This window comes from Furipterus horrens, unplaced genomic scaffold (genome assembly GCF_987537825.1).
Source record: "Furipterus horrens unplaced genomic scaffold, mFurHor1.1.pri manual_scaffold_2, whole genome shotgun sequence".
NCBI lineage: Eukaryota > Metazoa > Chordata > Mammalia > Chiroptera > Furipteridae > Furipterus > Furipterus horrens.
Genome location: NW_028327172.1, coordinates 168,748,771 through 168,769,090, shown reverse-complemented (window position 1 = coordinate 168,769,090; position 20,320 = coordinate 168,748,771). Strand labels below are relative to the sequence as shown.

At 38.5% G+C, this 20,320-nt stretch overlaps 1 protein-coding gene across 1 annotated transcript in view; it reads right to left on the bottom strand.

Moving 5' to 3' along the window:
* Nucleotides 1-18,427, bottom strand: part of CCNI (cyclin I) — a 32,734-nt gene extending 14,307 nt beyond the window's left edge. Inside the window, exons 1-2 of the mRNA XM_090266734.1 lie at nt 17,896-18,427; nt 11,794-11,950 (exon numbers count right to left, since the gene is read on the bottom strand). Of these exons, the coding sequence (XP_090122860.1) occupies nt 11,794-11,907 (114 nt within the window). The 5' untranslated portion in view covers nt 11,908-11,950; nt 17,896-18,427. The remainder of the gene's footprint in view (nt 1-11,793; nt 11,951-17,895) is intronic.
* Nucleotides 18,428-20,320: the final 1,893 nt, after the last annotated feature.

The window sequence follows — 20,320 nt, the reverse complement described above, 5'->3', positions numbered from 1 at the left end:
TCAGAAAATGTGGGGTTGAAGGGGACCTATGGTAAATGTTCTAAGTGGTACGCACCGGGTGCTAGGGGTATGGACTGGAAGGCCACCTGGCCCAATGTGGGAGTAGAGTGAAAGCTTTTTAGAGGAGAGAGCAACTAAATAGTATAGTAAAAGTAAAGAAGGGGAGGGAATGATCATCTTGTAAGGCAAGGAAAAGAGCCACATGAACTTTTCTCGAAAGGACTGGAATGTCAATCTGGAGGCAATAAGCTATTGTTAGACTCCTCCACTTCCAAATAAAAAGGTTGAAAAAGACTGCTAAAACCGGTACTCTGATATTCAGTGATACAATTCCATGAATCAAAAAGAAATATAAAGATGTTAATGGGACTGAAGCTGTGGGCTTAACAGGTTCTGGGTGCATAGAATAACAGGGAAATTTATGTCCTACAGAGACTATTGTCCAACATGACAGAAAAAACCGGAATTGAGCTATTACAGCCAAGAGTAGGATTCTCTCTCCACAAAGAGAGTTTGAAAAAGGTGGCAAAACCCTACTGTCTGAAGCCATGGCTTCTCCAGGAAGGTCAAAGGAAACTAACACAGTCCTACAGCTAGGTCCTGGTTCAAGTAGCTATTCAGTAACGTATTGGTTCTACAATATCCCATTTTATGTAGAGCCCTGAGGTGCCCGCTACTTTAAAATCTAGTTCTGCACTAGGGGGCCCTAAAGGTCCCTGGAACCAAGTGAAGAGAATCACAAAACTTCTAAGTGGAAAAGGTTAAGCATTCAAGAAAAATTAAATTCCTACCAAGATGAGTTTTTATCTAAAATTACAAAATAGTAAGAAAAGTAATGTTAACTAAGCCATCCAAACAAATCAATGATAAGGAAGTAAAGTCACACAAGGAGTGATATAGAGTGGTAACCTAATGAAAGCGAAGACACTTATAGGGAGGCAAAAGAAGAATCATCTAGAATAGCAATGGGGAACAAGAACACCATGAATTCCACCTTCAGGTCAGAGATACATGGGGGTATAGGATGACAAACATTCCTAAATGACAGATTGTATTAGATAATGAGACCACCTGGTGTCTGACATCAAACAACACAAACATATAATTGTAAGAAGCGCTACAAAAGATGGATATAATGTGCTATTAGTGTATAATACAAGGGAACAGTTATATAAATATCCATAACATGGTTATAACTGTTAAAACTTACATAAAGTGCAAACATAGAATATAAAAAGCACTCAAGTATTATTTTGTCCTTTCCCACCTCTAAATATACTTGATGCTCTAATGATGCTAGAAAAAACAAATTTACAAAATATTACATATAAATAATAATGCAATTATAATTATTTACAGTTATGAAAGTGATCATGACAATATCTTTGAACTTTAATATACCTTATATCAAAATTCAAGAGTAGGGCCAAATACTCCATAAATTCATATGGAACCAAAAAAGACCCCGAATAGCAAAAGCAATCTTGAGACAGAAGAACACAGCAGGAGGAATCACAACACCAGATATCAAACAATACTACAAAGCCACTGTAATCAAAACAGTATGGTACTGGCATAAGAACAGACATATAGATCAGTGGAACAGAATAGAGAGTCCAGAAATAAACCCAGGCCTCTATGGTCAACTAATCTTTGATAAAGGAGGAAGGAACATAAAATGGAGTGAGAAGAGCCTCTTTAACAAATGGTGCTGGGAGAACTGGATAGGGACCTGCAAAAAAATGAAACTAGACCACCAACTTACACCACACACAAGAATAAACTCAAGATGGATCAAAGACTTAAATGTAAGCCGTGACACCATAAAAGTCCTAGAGGAAAACATAGGCAAGAAAATATCAGATATCTCACGTAACAATCTCTTCACAGATACATCTCCTACAGCAAGAGAAATAAAGGAAAAAATAAATAAATGGGATTACATCAAACTGAAGAGTTTCTGCTCAGCAAAAGAAAACATCAGCAAGATGAAAAGGAAACCAACCATATGGGAAAACATATTTGCCAATGACATCACAGACAGGGGACTGATTTCCAAAATATATAGAGCTGATACGACTAAACATCAAGAAAACAAACAACCCAATTAAAAAATGGGCAAGGGACCTGAACAAACACTTCTCCGAAGAGGACATACAGAAGGTCCATAGACACATGAAAAAATGCTCAACATCATTAGCCATCAGGGAGATGCAAATAAAAACCACAATGAGATACCATTTTACACCAGTCAGAATGGCCATCATCAACAAATCAACAAGCAACAAGTGCTGGCGAGGATGTGGAGAAACGGGAACCCTACTGCACTGTTGGTGGGAACGCAGACTGGTGCACCCACTATGGAGAACAGTATGGAATTACCTCAAAAGATTAAAAATGGAACTGCCTTTTGAACCAGCGACTCCACTACTAGGATTATACCCGAAGAATCTTGAAACACCAATTCAAAAGAACTTATGCACTCCTATGTTCATTGCAGCACTGTTTACAATAGCTAAGTGCTGGAAACAACCTAAGTGCCCATCTGTAGATGAGTGGATCAAAAAACTGTGGTACATCTACACAATGGAATACTATGTAGCAGAAAGAAAGAAGGAACTCCTGCCATTTGCAACAACATGGATGGAACTTGAGAGAATTATGCTTAGTGAAATAAGCCAGGCAAAGAAAGAAAAATACCATATGATATCACCTAATACAGGAAACTAAAGAACAACACAAACAAAGGAACTAAATAGAACAAAGAGCAGAATAGCAGTCAATAGGGGGGAGGGGAGAGAGAGAGAAGGGGGATAAGTAAGGGAAGGGATTAGTCAAAGAACCCGTATAAAAGACTCATGGACAGGGACAACGGGGAGGGATATGATTGCAGGAGAGGGGGTGGGTTGGGTGGGGGAGAGAAATTAGGGGAAAAGGGGACAACTGTAATTGAAAAACCAAAATAAAAAAAAGAAAAAAAAAAAAAAAAAAAGAGTAGGGCCAAGAAAGCATTTCTGCATAGCTAAATGCAGAGATCATTACTCGCCAAAACTAACAACAAAAACACACACAAAAGCTAACAGTTTGAAAAGACTCCCTCTTGTTGGGGCTATTATGAATAGCATCACTTAATTTTTTTAAAATTTTTAATATGCTTGTTTCTATATTTGGTATATAGAAACAAAATAATTTTTATATATTGACCAGGCAAAATTAGCTTACTAATAGTTTGCAGTTTTCAATTTTCTGTATACTATGCACCAGCAGTCCCCAATGTTTTTGGCACCAGGGACCAGTTTTTCTATGAAGGTGGGGGCGGAGGGGTAGTCAGGAGGCAGAGCTCAGGGCAGTGCCCACAGCCCTGGAGTGGGGAACCCTGCTATACACAGTCAAGTGATAATGATTCTGAGATCACTTTTTCAGATCAATTCAAATATGTACTTAGCACTAGTACAGATATATCTGTAGTATCAGAATACATTTACAAAACTTAAACTCAGCCTGCCCACCCACCTACGCTCACCAGATACTATTTCCTGTTCAAGGGATCTGTTTCCTCTTATACCAATTGCTCAATAGGGTTAAGATGGGTCACTGAGTTGGTTCAACAACTATTCCCAAAGAGAACTGATTCAACATGGTAAAACACAGGGCTTTTTGTTCTACATGCTGCTATTCTGATCATTAAAAGACAAATCATCCCATCCCAAGCCTAAACTCTAAAATATTCACCAGATTAAGTAGAATCCCACAGGCATGGCAGGCATACAAATCCCTCTATGACCTCACTCTCTAGTCTCATTCACCGTCCATCACTTTCTACCTTAAAATCCAAACTGTAAGAGTAGTACTTGTATTTATGGTTCTTCCTTGCTCCTGCCATGTTTTTACACCACTGTTCCTTTGTTCATACTGTTTCCTATGGTGGAACACACTCCCTTCTCTCTTTCACCTGTCTTATTATTTATCCTTCAAGAGCCATTTCAGTGGTGACTCCCCATGAGACACTTCCTGATAATTGAAGTTGGTCCAAGGATGTTCCTGTGCTCCCACAGATCTCTTGTCACACCTCTGAAGTTCAACATTTTTTTTTTTCTTAAAATTACATTTCTGCTTTTGGCTATGATGTAGTAGATAGTAGCAAACCTACACTCAAGCTGAGAAGAACTAGAAAAACTATTAATAACAACAAAAATATAGGCATCAGAACTGCTAAGACGACCAGGCTTTAAGGAGCCAAGATTCTGGAGAAGAGTTAAGAGGAGACGACTCAACATTCTGTAGTAGCTTTTCCTTCAAAGCATTTGCCCATCCTTTGAGTAAGGCAAGAGGCTGAGTTCGGGCAAAGAAACCAATAGGGCTTTTGGGAGTCTTACAAAGCTAGAGACAAAACAGGGGGAAGGCCAGAGATCTGAATGTGACAGCTGATTTTCTCCTTAATACATTTTCTGAATGAAATTCTGCAGTTGGGAAAGACAGGGATCTGAGAAACTTCTGAAAAGCACAAAAGAGTGCAGGGGACAGTTCAGCACCCTTCAGGAGTAAGGGCCCTAGGGAACACTCCCAGCTCTCAGCTGGAACCCTTGGCTACACTCCAGGAGCTGGGGCAAACCAAAGGTAGATGAGGCCATACCAACTGCAACCCAGCCTCCCGTCAACAGTCTCTTCACTGGATTAGAGATTAAGCTGAACCCTCCTGAAGAAAGATAACATCTAAAGCCTCTACAATTTTTAATAATATTCAGTGTCCAATCAAGAATTACCAGGCATAACAAGAGGAAAAAAAACCACGAGACCAAAACCAAGAGAAGGGAGTGGGGTGCAGGCAGCAACATCAACAAAAAAGAGATCTTTTGAGTTATCAGAGAAGGACTTAATAAATCAGAAAACAGAGGAATAGAAGGAAAATAGTTGTTTAGTAAGATGAGAATTTCACTAGAGAAATTTACCCTATAAAAAAATCCAAAGGGAAATTCTAAAACTGAAAAATATAATAACAAATTAAGAACCTAGTACATATGTGGATCTAACAACAATCAGACATGGTTGCACAGCTATGCACTGAAGAAATTTTACAGTTTTAAATGCATATATTAAAAAAAGCTGAAAAATCAATTTTTAAGCATCTCTAGATAAAAAGTCAAGTACACAATGACAGAAGCAAATAATGAAACTAAGAGCAAAACTTAAAAAACAAATGTACTATAGGAAAAAAATCAACAGAACTAAAAGATTAATTGACAGACCTCCAGACAAACTGATTAAAAATGAAAAAGCACAAATCAACTAAGAAATGAAAAAGACAACATCACTATGGACCCTTTATATGTTAAAATGATATTATGAATAACTACACAATTTAAAAATTTAGATGAAATGAATCAATTCCTTGAAAAAAAAACAATTTCTGAAACCGAAATAAAGTTCATAAAGACCTGACTGGTTTTATAATTATCAAAGAAACTGGATTAAATACTTTCCCCAAAACATATCTCTAGATCCCAGTGGCTTCCCCCTGTGAAATCTTCCAACATTTAACAAAGATATAAGTCCTAGCCAAGTGGCTCAGTTGGTTGAAGTGTTGTCCCATACACCAAAAGGTTGCAGGTTCGATCCCATGTAGGGGTGTGTACGGGACAAAACAGATCAATGTTTCTCTATCACTTTCTCCCCTTTGCTCTTTAAAATCAATAAACATATCCTTTAGAGAGAATTTGAAAAATTAAAAAAGATATAATATCTAAAGAACCTGAGTAGATTTAAAAAAGAAAAAGCAGAAATACTTCCCAATTCATTTTACAAAGCCAGCATAAATTTATTATGAAAACCTGACAAAGGCATTACGAACCAATCTCACCCATAAAACATATACACAAAAATCCTAAGCAAAATATTAACAAAATCTCATGACATGTAAAAATTCAACACCTGTTCATGAAAAAATCTCTTAGCAAACTAAGGCAGAGAAAGGATTTCTTAATCTGATAAAGACTAAGAAATATTTAGCAAATATTATACATAATGTGAAATATGGAAAGCTCTCCCCTCATATCATCGTTTATATTCAAAAGTGTTCTGGAGGCCCAAACTACTTCTACAGAATAAGAAAAATAATTCAAAAGTATAGGGAATGGAAAAAAAGAATAAAACCATAATTATTACTATTATTCAATAGTTAACATGACTGTATGTAATATACAGGAAATCCAAAATACTGTGCAAACTATTAGTAAGCAAATTTAGTCTGGTCAACATACAAAAATCAATTTTATGTCTATATACCAACACAAAACAAGGATACTAAAAAATAAAAAAATTTAAATGATACCATTTGTAATAGCCTCAACAACTCAAATATCTAAGAATAAAACTATATTACCAAACGTTATTAAAAGTAACTGAAGACCACCTTTAAAAAAGAAATATTTTGTTAATTGACTGAAATACTCATTATAAACATGTCAACCCCCCCATTAACCTATAGATTCAATAAAACCAAAACCCTCAAAATTATTTTATTTTAAAATACATATGAAAAAGCAAAGGTTTAAGAAAAGGCAAGACACCCTTGAAAAAAAGAACAAAGTTTATGCCACCAAAGAGTTATTATAATGCTATCATAATTAAGGCAGTACAGTATTGAAGAGACGCAAAGAGACCAATGATGAGAAAACAGTCACGAAACAAACCCACTAACACATCAACACACACAGAGCAGTCAAGACTTGATTTGTGCAGGGCAGTGGAGGAGAAATGTTTCTTTTTAATAAATGGTGCTGTTTTCTATATGGAGAAAAATGATTTTGACTCCTACTTCACAGCACACCAAAACAACTACAAAATTCCAACTGGAATGTAGATCTAAATGTAAAAGATTTTTAAAAATCAAGTTTCCAGAAGAAAATGGAGGAGAGTATCTTTATTACTTTGGGTTAGGCAAATATTTACTTAAAAGGATTAAACAAAAAGGGAAACAAGTGATAATTTGTGTCATTTAAAATTAAGAACTTCTGCCCTGGCTAGTGTGGCTCAGTGGATTGAACCCAGGCCTGTGAACAAAAAGGTTGCCTGTTCAGTTCCCAGTCAGAACACATGCCCGGGTTGTAAGCCAGGTCTCCAGTTGGGGGTGAGGCAACAAAGGGTATGCCTCTCCCACAACGATGTTTCTTTCTCTCTCCCCCCCTCTCTTTCTCTCTCCCTTCCACTCTCTCTGAAGGTAAATAAATAAAATATTTTTTAAAAAACGGTCTAGCCCTGGCTGGTGTGGCTCAGTAGATTGAATGCCAGCCAGTAAACCAAAAGGTCACTGGTTCAATTCCCAGTCAGGGCACATGCCTGGGTTGTGGGCCAGGTCCCCAGTTGGGGGAGTGAGTAAGGCAACAGGGCAATGCCTCTCTCACATATCGATGTTTCTCTCTTTCTCCCTCCCTTCCCATCTCTCTAAAAATAAATAAAATAAAATCAATGTTTTCAAAAAATATGAACTTTAATTCGTCAAAATATAGTTAAAAGATATCTGTAATACACAGAGCCTGCAAAAGAAAGAATGCCTACAAAATAATTAACAACTAAAGACAATTCAATAAAAGCCAGGTAAAAGATATGAACTGACATTTCACCCCAAAATAGAATATCTAATGGTCAATAAGTGCATGAAAAACTGCTGAACTTCATTAGTTATCCAAGAAATACAAATTAAAATCCAATGTGATATCAGATTAACTAAAAAGAAAAAGACAGACAACGCTAAGTGTTGACAAGGATGTAGAACAACTTGGGACTTTCATCCTCTCCCAAAAGGGGTAAATAAAAAAGTCGTAAATAGTGGTATAACAACCTTGAAAATACAATTAGTGATACCTACTAAACCTGAATATGTCCATTTTCTAGGTTCCAGCAATTCTATCCCTAGGAACATACTCAACGGAAATGTACACATATGTTCCCTAAAAGACATAAGAAAACAACTCTAATGTCCATCAATGAGAATAACTTAATTTATGGCTACATGAAGTAATGTGGATGAATCTTAAACACACACACAGAGCTAAAGAGGCCAGTACATACTCTATGATTCCACATATATAAAAAATGAACTCAAACTCAGAAAAAACTAATGTGTGATACTAGGATAGTAGTTTCTTGGTGGAGAGTAGACAGACACTAGTAACTACAAAATGACACAGAGGTGCTTCTGAGCTGCTGGTAATGTAAAATTTTAGTTGTACACTCATGATCTATATAGTTTCTTCTATATTACATATCCAAAAAAAATGTTTAAGAAAAACAAAAAGACATCAAGCCAGGGAGGAAACAGATTTATTTATTTACCAAATCCACAGATGGTACAAAAATGACAGTCATATATTAAATAACAATCATAATTTTAAAGTCAGAAAAATGGACCAGAGTAAACAATTTTAAACTTAATAAGAATAAATAAGAAATGCTGGCACCTAAATTAAAAATTAAAAAATTATATCTAGCATAAGGGAAGCTTTGTTTAAAAATTGAGACAGAATCAACAAGGTTTTAAAACTAAGTTTAATATAAGCCAACATGACATTGCTGCCAAAACAACACCCCCCCCAAATATTAGTGTTTGATGAATGAAATAATCAATCCTAGATAAAGTGAGGTAATAATTTCACTTTACTGCTCATTAATGGCAACAACTGAAATGTCTCAATTTAAGAAGCACACTAAAAAGAATGTATCTAGAGAAAAAAACCCTGGGATGGTAAAAAGAATCTCATCAAACAAAAAATGGTTAAAGAGGTGACTTCATGGGTTTAACACGTCTTTAACTAAAGGGCTATTGTTTAAAATAAGAAATGGCTCTATTCTGTATTGCTCCAGTGGCCAAAACTAGAACCTACCCAAGTACTCCGTAGAAAAAAGCAGCTTTAAGATTCAGTTTAGGAAAAACTTACCAATAATTTATACAGTTTTTCCACAGTGGAATGAATAAGTATCCAAAGCAGAAGATCTCTTATCAGAGGTGTTAGAACTTTTAAATTTTGTGGTTAGATTGAATCCACGTTTCCCAAATTGAACACCTATTAATAAAACCATGAAGCTTTTAAAAATACAAATGTCCACAACTGCCACCAGAAGCTCAGTGGGTGTGGGTGGGGCCTGAAAGCTCTAAAAAGCCTCTTAATAATTCTTATTTGCCTATGGCCCAGGAGTTTGAGATCCTATTATTTGAAAACCACATAATTAGATGGCTTTCAAGATTCCTTAGTTTTAAAATTCTAATAAGAACCATCTTAATAATAAACAGCTTAAAGCTGTTTTATCTTTGAATATGAAAAGCGCTTTTGAAAAAATAAATCGAGAATATCAAAAAGTACATGTCACTTTGACCAATCTTCAATTTTCCCCCCAAAATTCATGTAACAAAAATCATATATTTGAAAGTGCTATTATTATATAAAAGAACATCTCTAACCTGGATGAATGATAAAGAAACTATAATCAATGTTCATTTAATTAATATTTACTGTGAGCCTGTTACATGCCAGTAAACAAAAATGATAAAGCTCTCCCCCAAGAGAATTCAGTCAAATCACCAGGAACTATAACAGTGTCTCATAAGGAGAGTAAAGTGCTATGGGAGCACACAGAAGAGGAGTATAAGTCTATAACACTCTTGCATGACCACTCTGTCCTAAACGGGGGATAGGGAATGTAAATTAAAGAGAACTGTGAGAGAAGTTTGAAGTAGAATTTAAGTGGAGGAAGAGTAAAGTAGAAGGGAACTGGAGGGCAAAGCATAAAAGGAAGCTTAAAAATATTTTCTTTTTACCAGCACTTAAAAAAAAATTAGGAAAGTTGGACAAAGACACATGTATGGTTTAGAGCAGGGGTCCCCAACCCTCAGACCACGGACCTGAATCGGGACCTGTATCTGTGCCTGGAAGGAACTAAGTGCACAGCACGAGGGGAGCAGCAGGCAAAGCTTCATCCCCAAACACTTGCGATACTGCTTAAAGCTCCATCCCTCCACCCTGTCCATGGAAAAAATCGTCTTCCACGAAATTCCTCAAAACCAGCCCCTGGTGCCAAAAAGGTTGGGGACTGTTGGTTTAGAGACAAGACTGTGTTTCTCTCTTGTAAGGAATCAAGAAGGAAAATAATGGTTAGAAGCAATAGTGTAAAGGGAGGTAGAAAAGCCAATTCCCAAGAATGGCACAAGAAAATAAAAGAATTAGAACTAGAATAGAGAAGTAACCTTGGAGGCTACTTTAGCAAGCAGTTCAAGCCCCTATAGCTCTTTACTCCCCTGCCTATTACTACTATATCTCCTGTCCACACCAGACCAAGCCTGCCTGCACTTCACAAGAATTAAGATGACTGCTACTTGGCATTATTAAAGGCAAATTCTTAAGTAGATCCTTCTTAGAAGTTCTGATACTATTTTCTGGTATCATCTCAGTAATATTTGTTAAATTTCCTATAGAAATAGACCAGGTCAAGTGACAACATAACAGTATACTACAATCTTTGTATAATATTACCTTCAAAGACCATGTTGTGAAAGTATGTCATCGTTAGTTACACGCTGACTCAAGGAGATAGCAGAAGGAAGAAAGGAATGGTTCTTAAGGCAGCTGTAATAAAGCTTTGAGGCTCACTAGAATGGGCAAGAATTTCTATTTATCTTACTGTTGTATATCCCCAATGCCTAGAATAGTGTTCACAATGTAGCAGATATGTAACAAGCTGAACCTCAAACTAAACTAAAAATCATACAAGCACACAGAAATGGAAAATGAAAAAAAGAGAAGGAAGAAAACTTCCTCAGGTCCAAAGTATAACTCTTACTAGTTATTAGCTTAAGTCTTGAACAAATTGGAACTACTGTCTATTTCAAAAGATTAAGTAAGATATTAAATGTGACAGCACATGTAAATGCTCCTAGCATAAAAGATACTGCTTCAAGTTAACAAACCTTCAATTTGCTAAACTATACATAAGTAACAGGAAATGTAAAACATATTTCTTCAGCCTGTGGAAAAGAATAATAGAAGTAGGTTGAACTTTTAAAAGCATATAGATTTTAATAACCTACGAGCAAAGGTTAACCTAAACCACTGATTTCAACAGGTGTGCCACAGCACAATTGCTGACCTAAATAAACCAACACAGGAGGAACTCAGATATTGGCTATTCATTCACATCAAAATATTCTTGGTCACTATTCTTTATCCCAAGCACAATGCTAGTTAGTAGGGGTAAAAAGATGAATGTGTAAGAACTTCATAGTTATTTGTAAAAAACAACTGATGTAATTATATGATAGAAGTACAGACTTTTTAAAAAGAAAGGGCATATAACCAACAGTAATTGAGAGCTGGCTATCTCCCTAGAAGCTTCCAACATTGTATTACTTTAGTAGTTTATTTGAACTCCTTATAAATATTCAAGAAATATAGTGCAATTTTTTGGTACCCTGAAGACAATGATATATGTTCAGCTTCCATGGTTACTTATAATCTAGAAATAAAGGCAGCTTACTACTGTTAGTATTAAGTATAAGGGAAAAAAACAGACATACCTATCTTCCTAAAGCTATAACTCAGATAAAAACAAAACAAACAAGCAAACAAAAACAGTTCATTATTATTTTGTTTCAGAATAAAACAAGAAGATGTTTCTTGAATAAAAAAAAGAGTATATCCTTCACTGGTACATATTTCTCCACTCATGTCAAGATACTACATAGGACAGTAGTACACTTATTTATAATAAAAGTCATCTATCTAGAGTGAAGAGAAAAATCATTACCTGGTTTGTAGGCATTTTCGGCACGTTTACTTTCCACATCTGGGCTTCCCTAGAGATTGCCTTTTCCAAAAGGAAAGACAATCTCTGGTTTTCCAAAGGCCCTGGAAACTTCATGATATCCTTTGGATCTGCCTGCCTCCCAGCTTGATGTAGCTACCTATAAAATCAAATATAAAACAATACTCTTTATGTAATTACAGAATAAATATAGCATTGTATAAATACATTGGCTCTTATTAAGCAGTTCATAAAACAAAGTAAGAATGTTATGAAGCAGTATAAGATTTTATAGCTCTTGAAAATATTATATTAAAATGTTACAATGATAGCTATCAAATAATTCTCACTTTAAATTAGAAACACAGTTATAAAGAAAATAAAAACATGGCTTTATAACTGACAAAAACCATTGGACTCTGGGTAAAATATATTGTTACTGTGTCAAATTGTGTCAAAAGATTTTAAGTCATGAGCTTTTTATACTAAGAATCCTTAGTTGTCCCAAATATTCTTCTTAAAAATCTAATCAAATGAGGGCTGCTAACCTTTTTCATTAAAAAGTTACACAACTACATTAAATCACACCCATTCCCACTTAATCCATCGCTTTAAGTATGTCACTATCTTTTTTCATTTTAAAACAATTAGTTTTATTTGATTTTTTCATGGTTCAAAAATACAAACAGTATAAAAGGGCAGTATGAAACCATGTTGAATTGAGCTTCCAATCCATTGTCCACTAGTTTCACAAGTGGATATTTTAAATCAGATATAACTCCTCAGTCTAGCCCCATTTCAAGTGCTCAATAACTACAAGAGACTAGTAAATACTGCACTAGACAGGGAACAGTACAGAAAGGGAACATTTGTATCAATGCAGTAAGTTCTATTGGACAGCAGCAAAGTGACTGACAATCTAAAACGAGCAGCAAGTCTGAAGAGCCACAGTCTAGATCAGTGCAGGGTAAATGAAAGTCAAGAGATATCTAAAAAAAGGGAAACTATAGATTTGAGAGGTATTACTATGTGTAGAAAACTGAATTGAAAATTGTTGGAGAATGTGAAAAGATATGATGAAAGCTAAGCAACTGAGAAAGTAACCTCAGGAAAAAAAAAGGTTATGCAAGAAGGTAATGTGATAGTCGGCGGCGGCAGCCGTCCGTCTCGAGAGACGATGGTGTAGCTTCTTAAGAGTCTATCTGCACCGCCGAGAATGGCTGTGCAGTCCGACTCGGGAGTGACATGGTATCTGTCTCCTCCCGTGTTGAATCGACATCATGCGATGACGCTGAAGCTACAGAGCCTGGGCAGGGTAATATGGAGGGTCTGCTGTTGCCCATGCAGCAGACCCCCCCTCTCTTCGCAGCTGAAGGATCCAAGGGAAAGACGGAGTCGATACAGCTTGGGTTCAGGTGCGCCGCAGGAGTTGCCGGTGTTGACTACAACGTCAAACCGCCTTAGGGACTCCGGCTCCGGATTTTCTGTCGGGGTTTACTCCCTTAGCCTTTCCCCTGAAGAGGTATGCCGCAAGGCAGCGGAGGTTTTTTGGAGTCAGAGTTTTCCTTCTCTGATGTACCCTGACTGGAAGATCGAACCAGCGACACTTAGTTCGCAGGCCGACACTCAATCCACTGAGCTAAACCAGCCAGGGCAGAATGTAATAGTATACCACAGTATTTAATACCACAGTATTCACATAGCAGTAAGATCAGGTTCTAGATTCCTGTTCTCCAATCTCCTACAATTAAGGCCCTCAGTAAGACTTTCAAATATTTAGATGCTTTTAACAACTTTTTTAATACAAAGAAATCTGAGTCAAAGAGGACATCACAAGTGAAATTAGAAAATACTTTCAGATGAATGAAAAATACTACCTAACATAACAAAGTTTATGGGATGCAATGGAAGTGGTGCTTAGAAAGAAATTAATTCTTGTAAATGCCTAAATTAAAAATAAATCTCAAATCAATATCCTAACCTTCCACCTTAAGACACTGGAAAAAGTAAACTGTAACTAAAGAAAGCCAGAAGAAAGGAAAGAGCAAATATTGAGTGGAAATCAATAGAGAACAGGGGGGGGAAAAATCAGTGAAACCAAAAATGGTTCTTTGAAAAGATCATCAAAATGAGCAAATCTTTAGCTACACTGACCAAGAAAAAACAAAGGATAAAGTACTAGATCAGGAATAAAGCAACGGCATTACTACCTACATTACAGAAAAAAAGTGCATAAAAAATTTTATAAACTGTATACAATTGAACAATTTAGATGAAACAAGTACCCAGAACCACAAACTATCAAAACTGACTTAAGAAGAAAGAGAAAAGCAAAATAGCCATATAACAAGAAACAGAATGAGTAAACAAACTATTGCCAAAGAAAAGCTTATGCTCAAATGGCTTCACTGGTAAATTGTATCCCACATTTACATTACATAAAAATTAATACAAATTCTTCACCTACAGAAAGTAAAGAGGAGCACTTCTCAACTCATTTTATGAGGCCAGTTATTATCCTGCTACCAAAATTGAAGACAATAAATAGCACTAAAAAACTACAGATCAGTGCTTCTTCTAAATATACATACAGAACTCAACAAAATAGTAGTAAACTGAATCTCCCAACATAAAGAAAGATTATACACTATAACCAAATGTGATTTAGCCCAGGAATGCCTAGTTAGTTTAACATTCAGAAAACAATTAATGTAATACACCATATCAAGAGAAGAAAAAGAAATCATTCTTTGCTCACACTAGGGTATCAACAAAGGAAAAGAAAAGAGTTCAAATTCTCCTAAAAAAAGGGATAAATAATCCAAGTGAAAAACAAAAAAGATGGATGACACCTGTGGGGATGTTCCAGATTAAATGAGGCTAGAGAAAAATCAGATTGCAGTATCTGACCTTACACTAGCTCTTGTAGTGGAAGAGAGATAAATGCTAAAAATGTCATTATTGGGTCAACTGACATAATGGGAACATGGACAGATTAAAGCAAATATAACAAACTTAAACTTATCCAAATTGTGAACTTACTGTGATTCTGTAAGAGAATATCCCTAGTCTTAGGAAATACACACTAAAAAATTTAGGAGTAAGGGGCCATCATTCAACTTACACACACATATGCAGGGGGTGACAAATGATAAAACAAGTAACATAAAATGTTAAGGTGAATCCAGGTAAAGGGTTCCTTTTTGAAATTACTTATAAGAATGTAAAAAGGAAAAGACAGTTCATAAAAGTGCTTATATTATCAGGCTATTATTTACATTCCATTTTTAAGTCTCCAGTAAGATATGATACATTGGAGAAAGCATTGGCTTGAGTTTTACTACTTTTACTGGCAGAACACCACCTCTTTTCTTTTTTTAGATTTTATTTATTTTTAGAGAAGGGGGAAAGGAGGGAGAAAGAATAAAAGAGAAACATCAGTTGGTTGCCTCTCACACATCCCTAATAGGGGATGGGGCCCAAATCCCAGGTGTGTGCCCTGACCAGGAATGCCCCACCCCAACTGGGAATCAAACTAGCGACCCTTTGCTATGCAGGATGATGCTCAACCAACTGAGCCATGCTGGTCAGGGCCTATTTTCTAATATGTAAAACAGGTTATTTGAGTTAGATTAATAATGAATCCTGCTAAGAAATACAAACACTTAAAATACAATTTTACTATTTTAAATAATAGAACGTTATAGTTGTATCTTATTTTATGCCCACTGTTGGATATAGCCAGAATTTTGAATGCTCAGATAGAAGTCTCTAGGAACTGAAAAACAAAGGCTGTATTTTGGTTGGCATACTCCACACACTTCTAACTTCATGAGTAGATTCTTTCACATTTCTCCTCCGATTCTTTAAATTGCTACGTCTGCTCCTTTCTCCAGGTTTATCAAATAGCTTAATGTCTAAGTGAAGTTTATAAAATCCTTATTGTACAGCATAAACTATACAGGAAAACGACTGCATAGTGCCGGCTAAACAACAGAAATAACTTCATTAATATGGAATTATTTTACTTATTATCATCATAACATCTCTTATTAATAATTCTGTACTGATGCTGACTTCTAGATCTTAAGTTCCTCTTCTAAATATGATGAGTTTATTAATGTGACCATACAAGAACCTCATGTTCTAATATGACCTCCTTGACTTTATGCTCCTAACTTAATGAGTAACTACAGGTAGTACTTTTAATTCCAAAATAGGATGCTCTCTTTCCCAATCTCCATGCTTTTCCACACAGTTCTAACCTGAAATGTCCTTCTGTAGCTCACACTCCCCTTCCTACAGTTTACATTTGCATCAATCTGTGACTGAACACCGCCTTCCTTCCTACATCTCTATTTGTACATAACTCTACTTTTGCATTTAATTGCTTTGTGATTATTTGCAGATTTGTCTCTGATACTGAGTTCCTTGAAGGCAAACAGTCTCCAGAGTTTAGCACTGTACCTAATACACAATATAGTTTACACTTCCTAAGGGATTAACAAGTAAAAGCAGTGCTAGTTGGCCAAATATTCTTCAAAGTATTATGCCATATTAACTGATTTAATCCTCACCTAACCTTATTAAATTGGTATTATTAAAGCCACTTTAAAGATAAAGAAACATGCAAAGAGTGAATACTTTCCATTTCTAAAGTATTATACAATCAGAATAAAACATGTATACACACTCTCAGCTTCCAATCTTGATCAAAAAACGTTTTCGAGTTCCATTCTACCTACTAGGATGTCACACTGACACACAAATTCAACTTTCTGCAACTGCAAATCATCTTTATTATACCTCCCAACACACACTAATTCTACTGGTTTGCTCATTAGTATTCAGATTTTCCTGGTCCAGAAACTCAGACTCTCCCATCCTTCTGGTCCCAGACTAGTGAATCTAAATCCTGTGCACTCTCTACTAATCTACTGGTATTCATCCATTCCCTTCTATTTGGTCTGCCACAAAAGACCCGAAAAGCTAGAAGCTGGTAACATTACCATTAACCTTTTCAACAGGAACCAAGACTATGTAGCATATTCAGATTGCTGGGATTTGAACTTGGCCACCAGGTTCTAGCTGTGTCATCTAAGGAGGAAACTACTGAATTTTGTGGAGCCTCAGTTTTTCTCATCTGTGAAGTGAGACTCCTCCCTGAAACCTGCCTCCCGGAGTACTTGAGGATTAAATGAGTTGCAAACCACTTAAAATAACTGTCTGATAATGAGCCTTGAAAAGTGTTAATGCGGTCATACTACTGTTCGAATGTTAAGTGACTCCCCAATAACAAAACAAAGGCTAAATAAATACTCGCGCTTGGCATTCAGAGATTTCCAGTCTGATTCTGTCCTGCCTCCAGAGATGCCTTCCCCTATGCTGCTACCCAATTCTCAACTCCTGCCAATCAGCAGTGGAACCTAAAGCGTAGCAGAGGCCCTTCTTCCCTTCAAAATTTCGCTATTTTTACCTGCCCTTCAGGGTGCAACTCCTATCTCCCCCGCTCCCCAATTTCCCCCACCCACACCCTGGATAACGTTCCCCTTCCCGGGTCCCGCAGCACCAGCGGTTCGCCCCACTCGTTTGGCCGGCACACTCACTGCTTGCCAACGTAAATCCCCTTCCTTTGGCTCCCGGGGGAGCATCGAAGTCTAACGGTGGGAGTGCGTCCCCTTTGTGTATTACCCAGGCTTGGGAAGCCTAGAAAATGCACTCCAGTGTAGGTAATCTGCAGTTCCCACGAAAAAAGTTACTCGGTGACAGAAAAAAAATGGCACGAAAGGGAACAGAGCAGAGCTGTTGGCACACTGGGCAGGTGCTGAGTTGTTCTTGTATGGAGGGGTGGAGGGGGCGAGGGAACGTCCGAAAAGGCCCCCTTGGAAGCGGAGGCGAAGGGGATGAGTGGAAGGGGATGTAGTAGAGGTGGGGGGATGTGGCTGGGGGAGGACTGGTGAAGGCGGAGGGGTGGGAGGTGACCAGGGACTGGGTGGGGGTGGGGGTCGGAGGCGCTTCGCGGGGAGTGCGGGTCCGGGTGCTTCTCTGTGGGCTGCGCGGGCGGGGCGGTGGAGACTCGTCGAACCCCCGCCCCCGTCCGCTCACCTTCTCCTCCTCTTCCTCCTCCCTGGCAGAGATATAGGTCTCACGGTGGTGACGCGGGGTCATCCGGGGGTCCGCTACCACCTCATTTTCCCCAGCGCGCGGCTGCGGGGCGCGCAAGACAAGGACTGGGCCGACTGAGGAGGGAGAAGAGGGGGAACCGGGCCGGAGGATTCGGGTACTGGCACTCGAACAGGACACACGGCTGCGGCCGTGGGTCGGTCAACGAATTAGTTCCATGACGATCCTGGACCTGAGGCTGCCACCGCCGGTCTCGCTCCTCCAACCGCCGCAGCTAGTGCCCGGGTGGGGAGGGGGCTCCCTCTCTCCATAGGGCGGCGGGGGCCGGGGAGAGGCGGGGGTTGAGACCGGCTCTGCCCCTGCCCGGGGGAAGCGCCTCCAAGGGGAAATGGTGAAAGGGAGGAAGGGGGAAAAAGAAGAAAAAAAAAGAAAAAAAAAAAGGAAGGGGAAGGGGGAAAATAAGAAAAAGCGAGACAGAGGCGCTGCCGCGTCCGCTCGCTGGGAAGGCACAGGAGGGAGGGGATGGAAAGAAGCGCCGGCCTCCTCGGCCCCGCCCTCGCGGACCGATACCTAAACAGATCACTCCTTGTAAACAACACCGAAATGATCTCTCACGCCAACCCCCTTCCTGGTTCAAAGAACATACAGAGAAATCCGGGGAAGAAAAGCTGTACCGCGGGGGAGGAGCTGGTAAAACAAGAAAGGAGGTTCTTTTTGTGGGGTAAGAAAAACCAAAGTGCGTGGACTCGTTTCCTTTGGAGGAGCGGAAGGGTCCTTTATGGACCGCACGGTGACGTAAGCGCCCCCTCCAGCTCGCCTGGAAGAGGCGTGTGGTGGCCAGAGAGTGCGCTGCGCATGCGTCCCGGCGAAGAAAGAAGCGGCTGAGCGCTCCGCTTGGGGGTGGGGTTCTGTTGGGATGCTACTGTGTCCCAATCTAGAGTTACCTAGACTTATCCAACCGAGCTTGTCTCTAGGACTGGTAGGAGAATATATATTGGGGAGGGACTGGTGCTCTGTTGTGGAAAGGCGCTGTATTTCTGTTGATCTCGGAAAAAATTGTGTTCTCATCGTTGAATTGCAGTGCCCCACCCCAACCCCGACACATCCTGGGTGGAGGTAGATTCTAAAGTGCTTTAGAAATCAGGAAATTTGAAGAATCATGTCCTTAAGCACCATTTTGCCTAAGGCCTCTTTTAAAACGGTGAATTGTATACTCCTGAAGGCCAGGAACCTGCTTGGTAACACGCCAAGGAAATTCCATCCACTTAACCAACACATCTGGGTATTGCAGACTAGATTTTATTGCCAAGTGTTTAAGGAGTGTGTGGTGACATATAAATGTGTTTTTTGGAGGGGTTCTTTTACGCACCTATAGTAATTTTTGCTCACCTTTTAATTATTTTAATTATAGAAATATGTAGAATTATAGAAAGTTTTGAAAAAGAAAAGGGGGAAAAAACCTCAAACTCAATTATCTACCGAAGTAGTCTCCTTGTGTTCTTCATATGTCGTTATATGTCTATTTTAAGTCATAGAAAAAAATTGTGTTGAGCTTATTCAGCAGGCCAGGCTCAACCTTAAGTTCTACCACAGTGGAAGTAACCAAGACAGAAATAGCTCCTGCCTTCGTGGTATTTACAATCCAGATGATAAACACTGAGATAATTATCATTATCTAAAATTACCCAGGACATTGATTTGTTTATTTGTACATTGTATTCCCTCTCTACAATAGAGAGAGGAAGGAAGGGAGAAAGAGATGGAGAGAAACACCATGTGTGAGAGGGACATTGATCGCACACCCCGACTGGGGACTGGCCCCCAACCCAGGCTTGTGCCCTGACCAGGAATCGAACTGGCAACCTTTTGGTTTGTGGGAGGATGCTCAACCCACTGAGGCACACCAGCCAGGGTGGAATCCTCCATGTGTTTGTTTCACTCTGTGTCCCTGCATGTAAAAGGCTCTCAGTATTTGATTACTGACTGAATAAAGGATTGCAAGTATCAAAAGTATTAAGATGGAAAATTGTAAGCTGCTATGGAAACACTTAACCCTAGCCTAGTTAGGGATATCAGAGAGGGTTTCTTTGAGGAAGTGACATTTAAGATGAGACTTGAAACCACTGGGCAAAGAAATGGGGAAAGAGTGATAGGAGCAGAGGACACTTGCAAAGACTCTGAAGCTGAGATAGTCTAAAAATCTCCAAAAGATGGTATGTAGCTGGCCCTCAGAGAACTGACGGGGAGAGAGCTGAGGTGCATAGGGCCATAGGGCAGAGCAAGGAATGGGAAGCCCAGGAAGGATTTTAAGTGGGTGGTGTCCTGCTTTTTTTCACACTGTGTGGCCTTTCTCCATATTAATGTGGATTTCCTTCTACAGAGCCAAGATTCTTCTACATAATTCTCT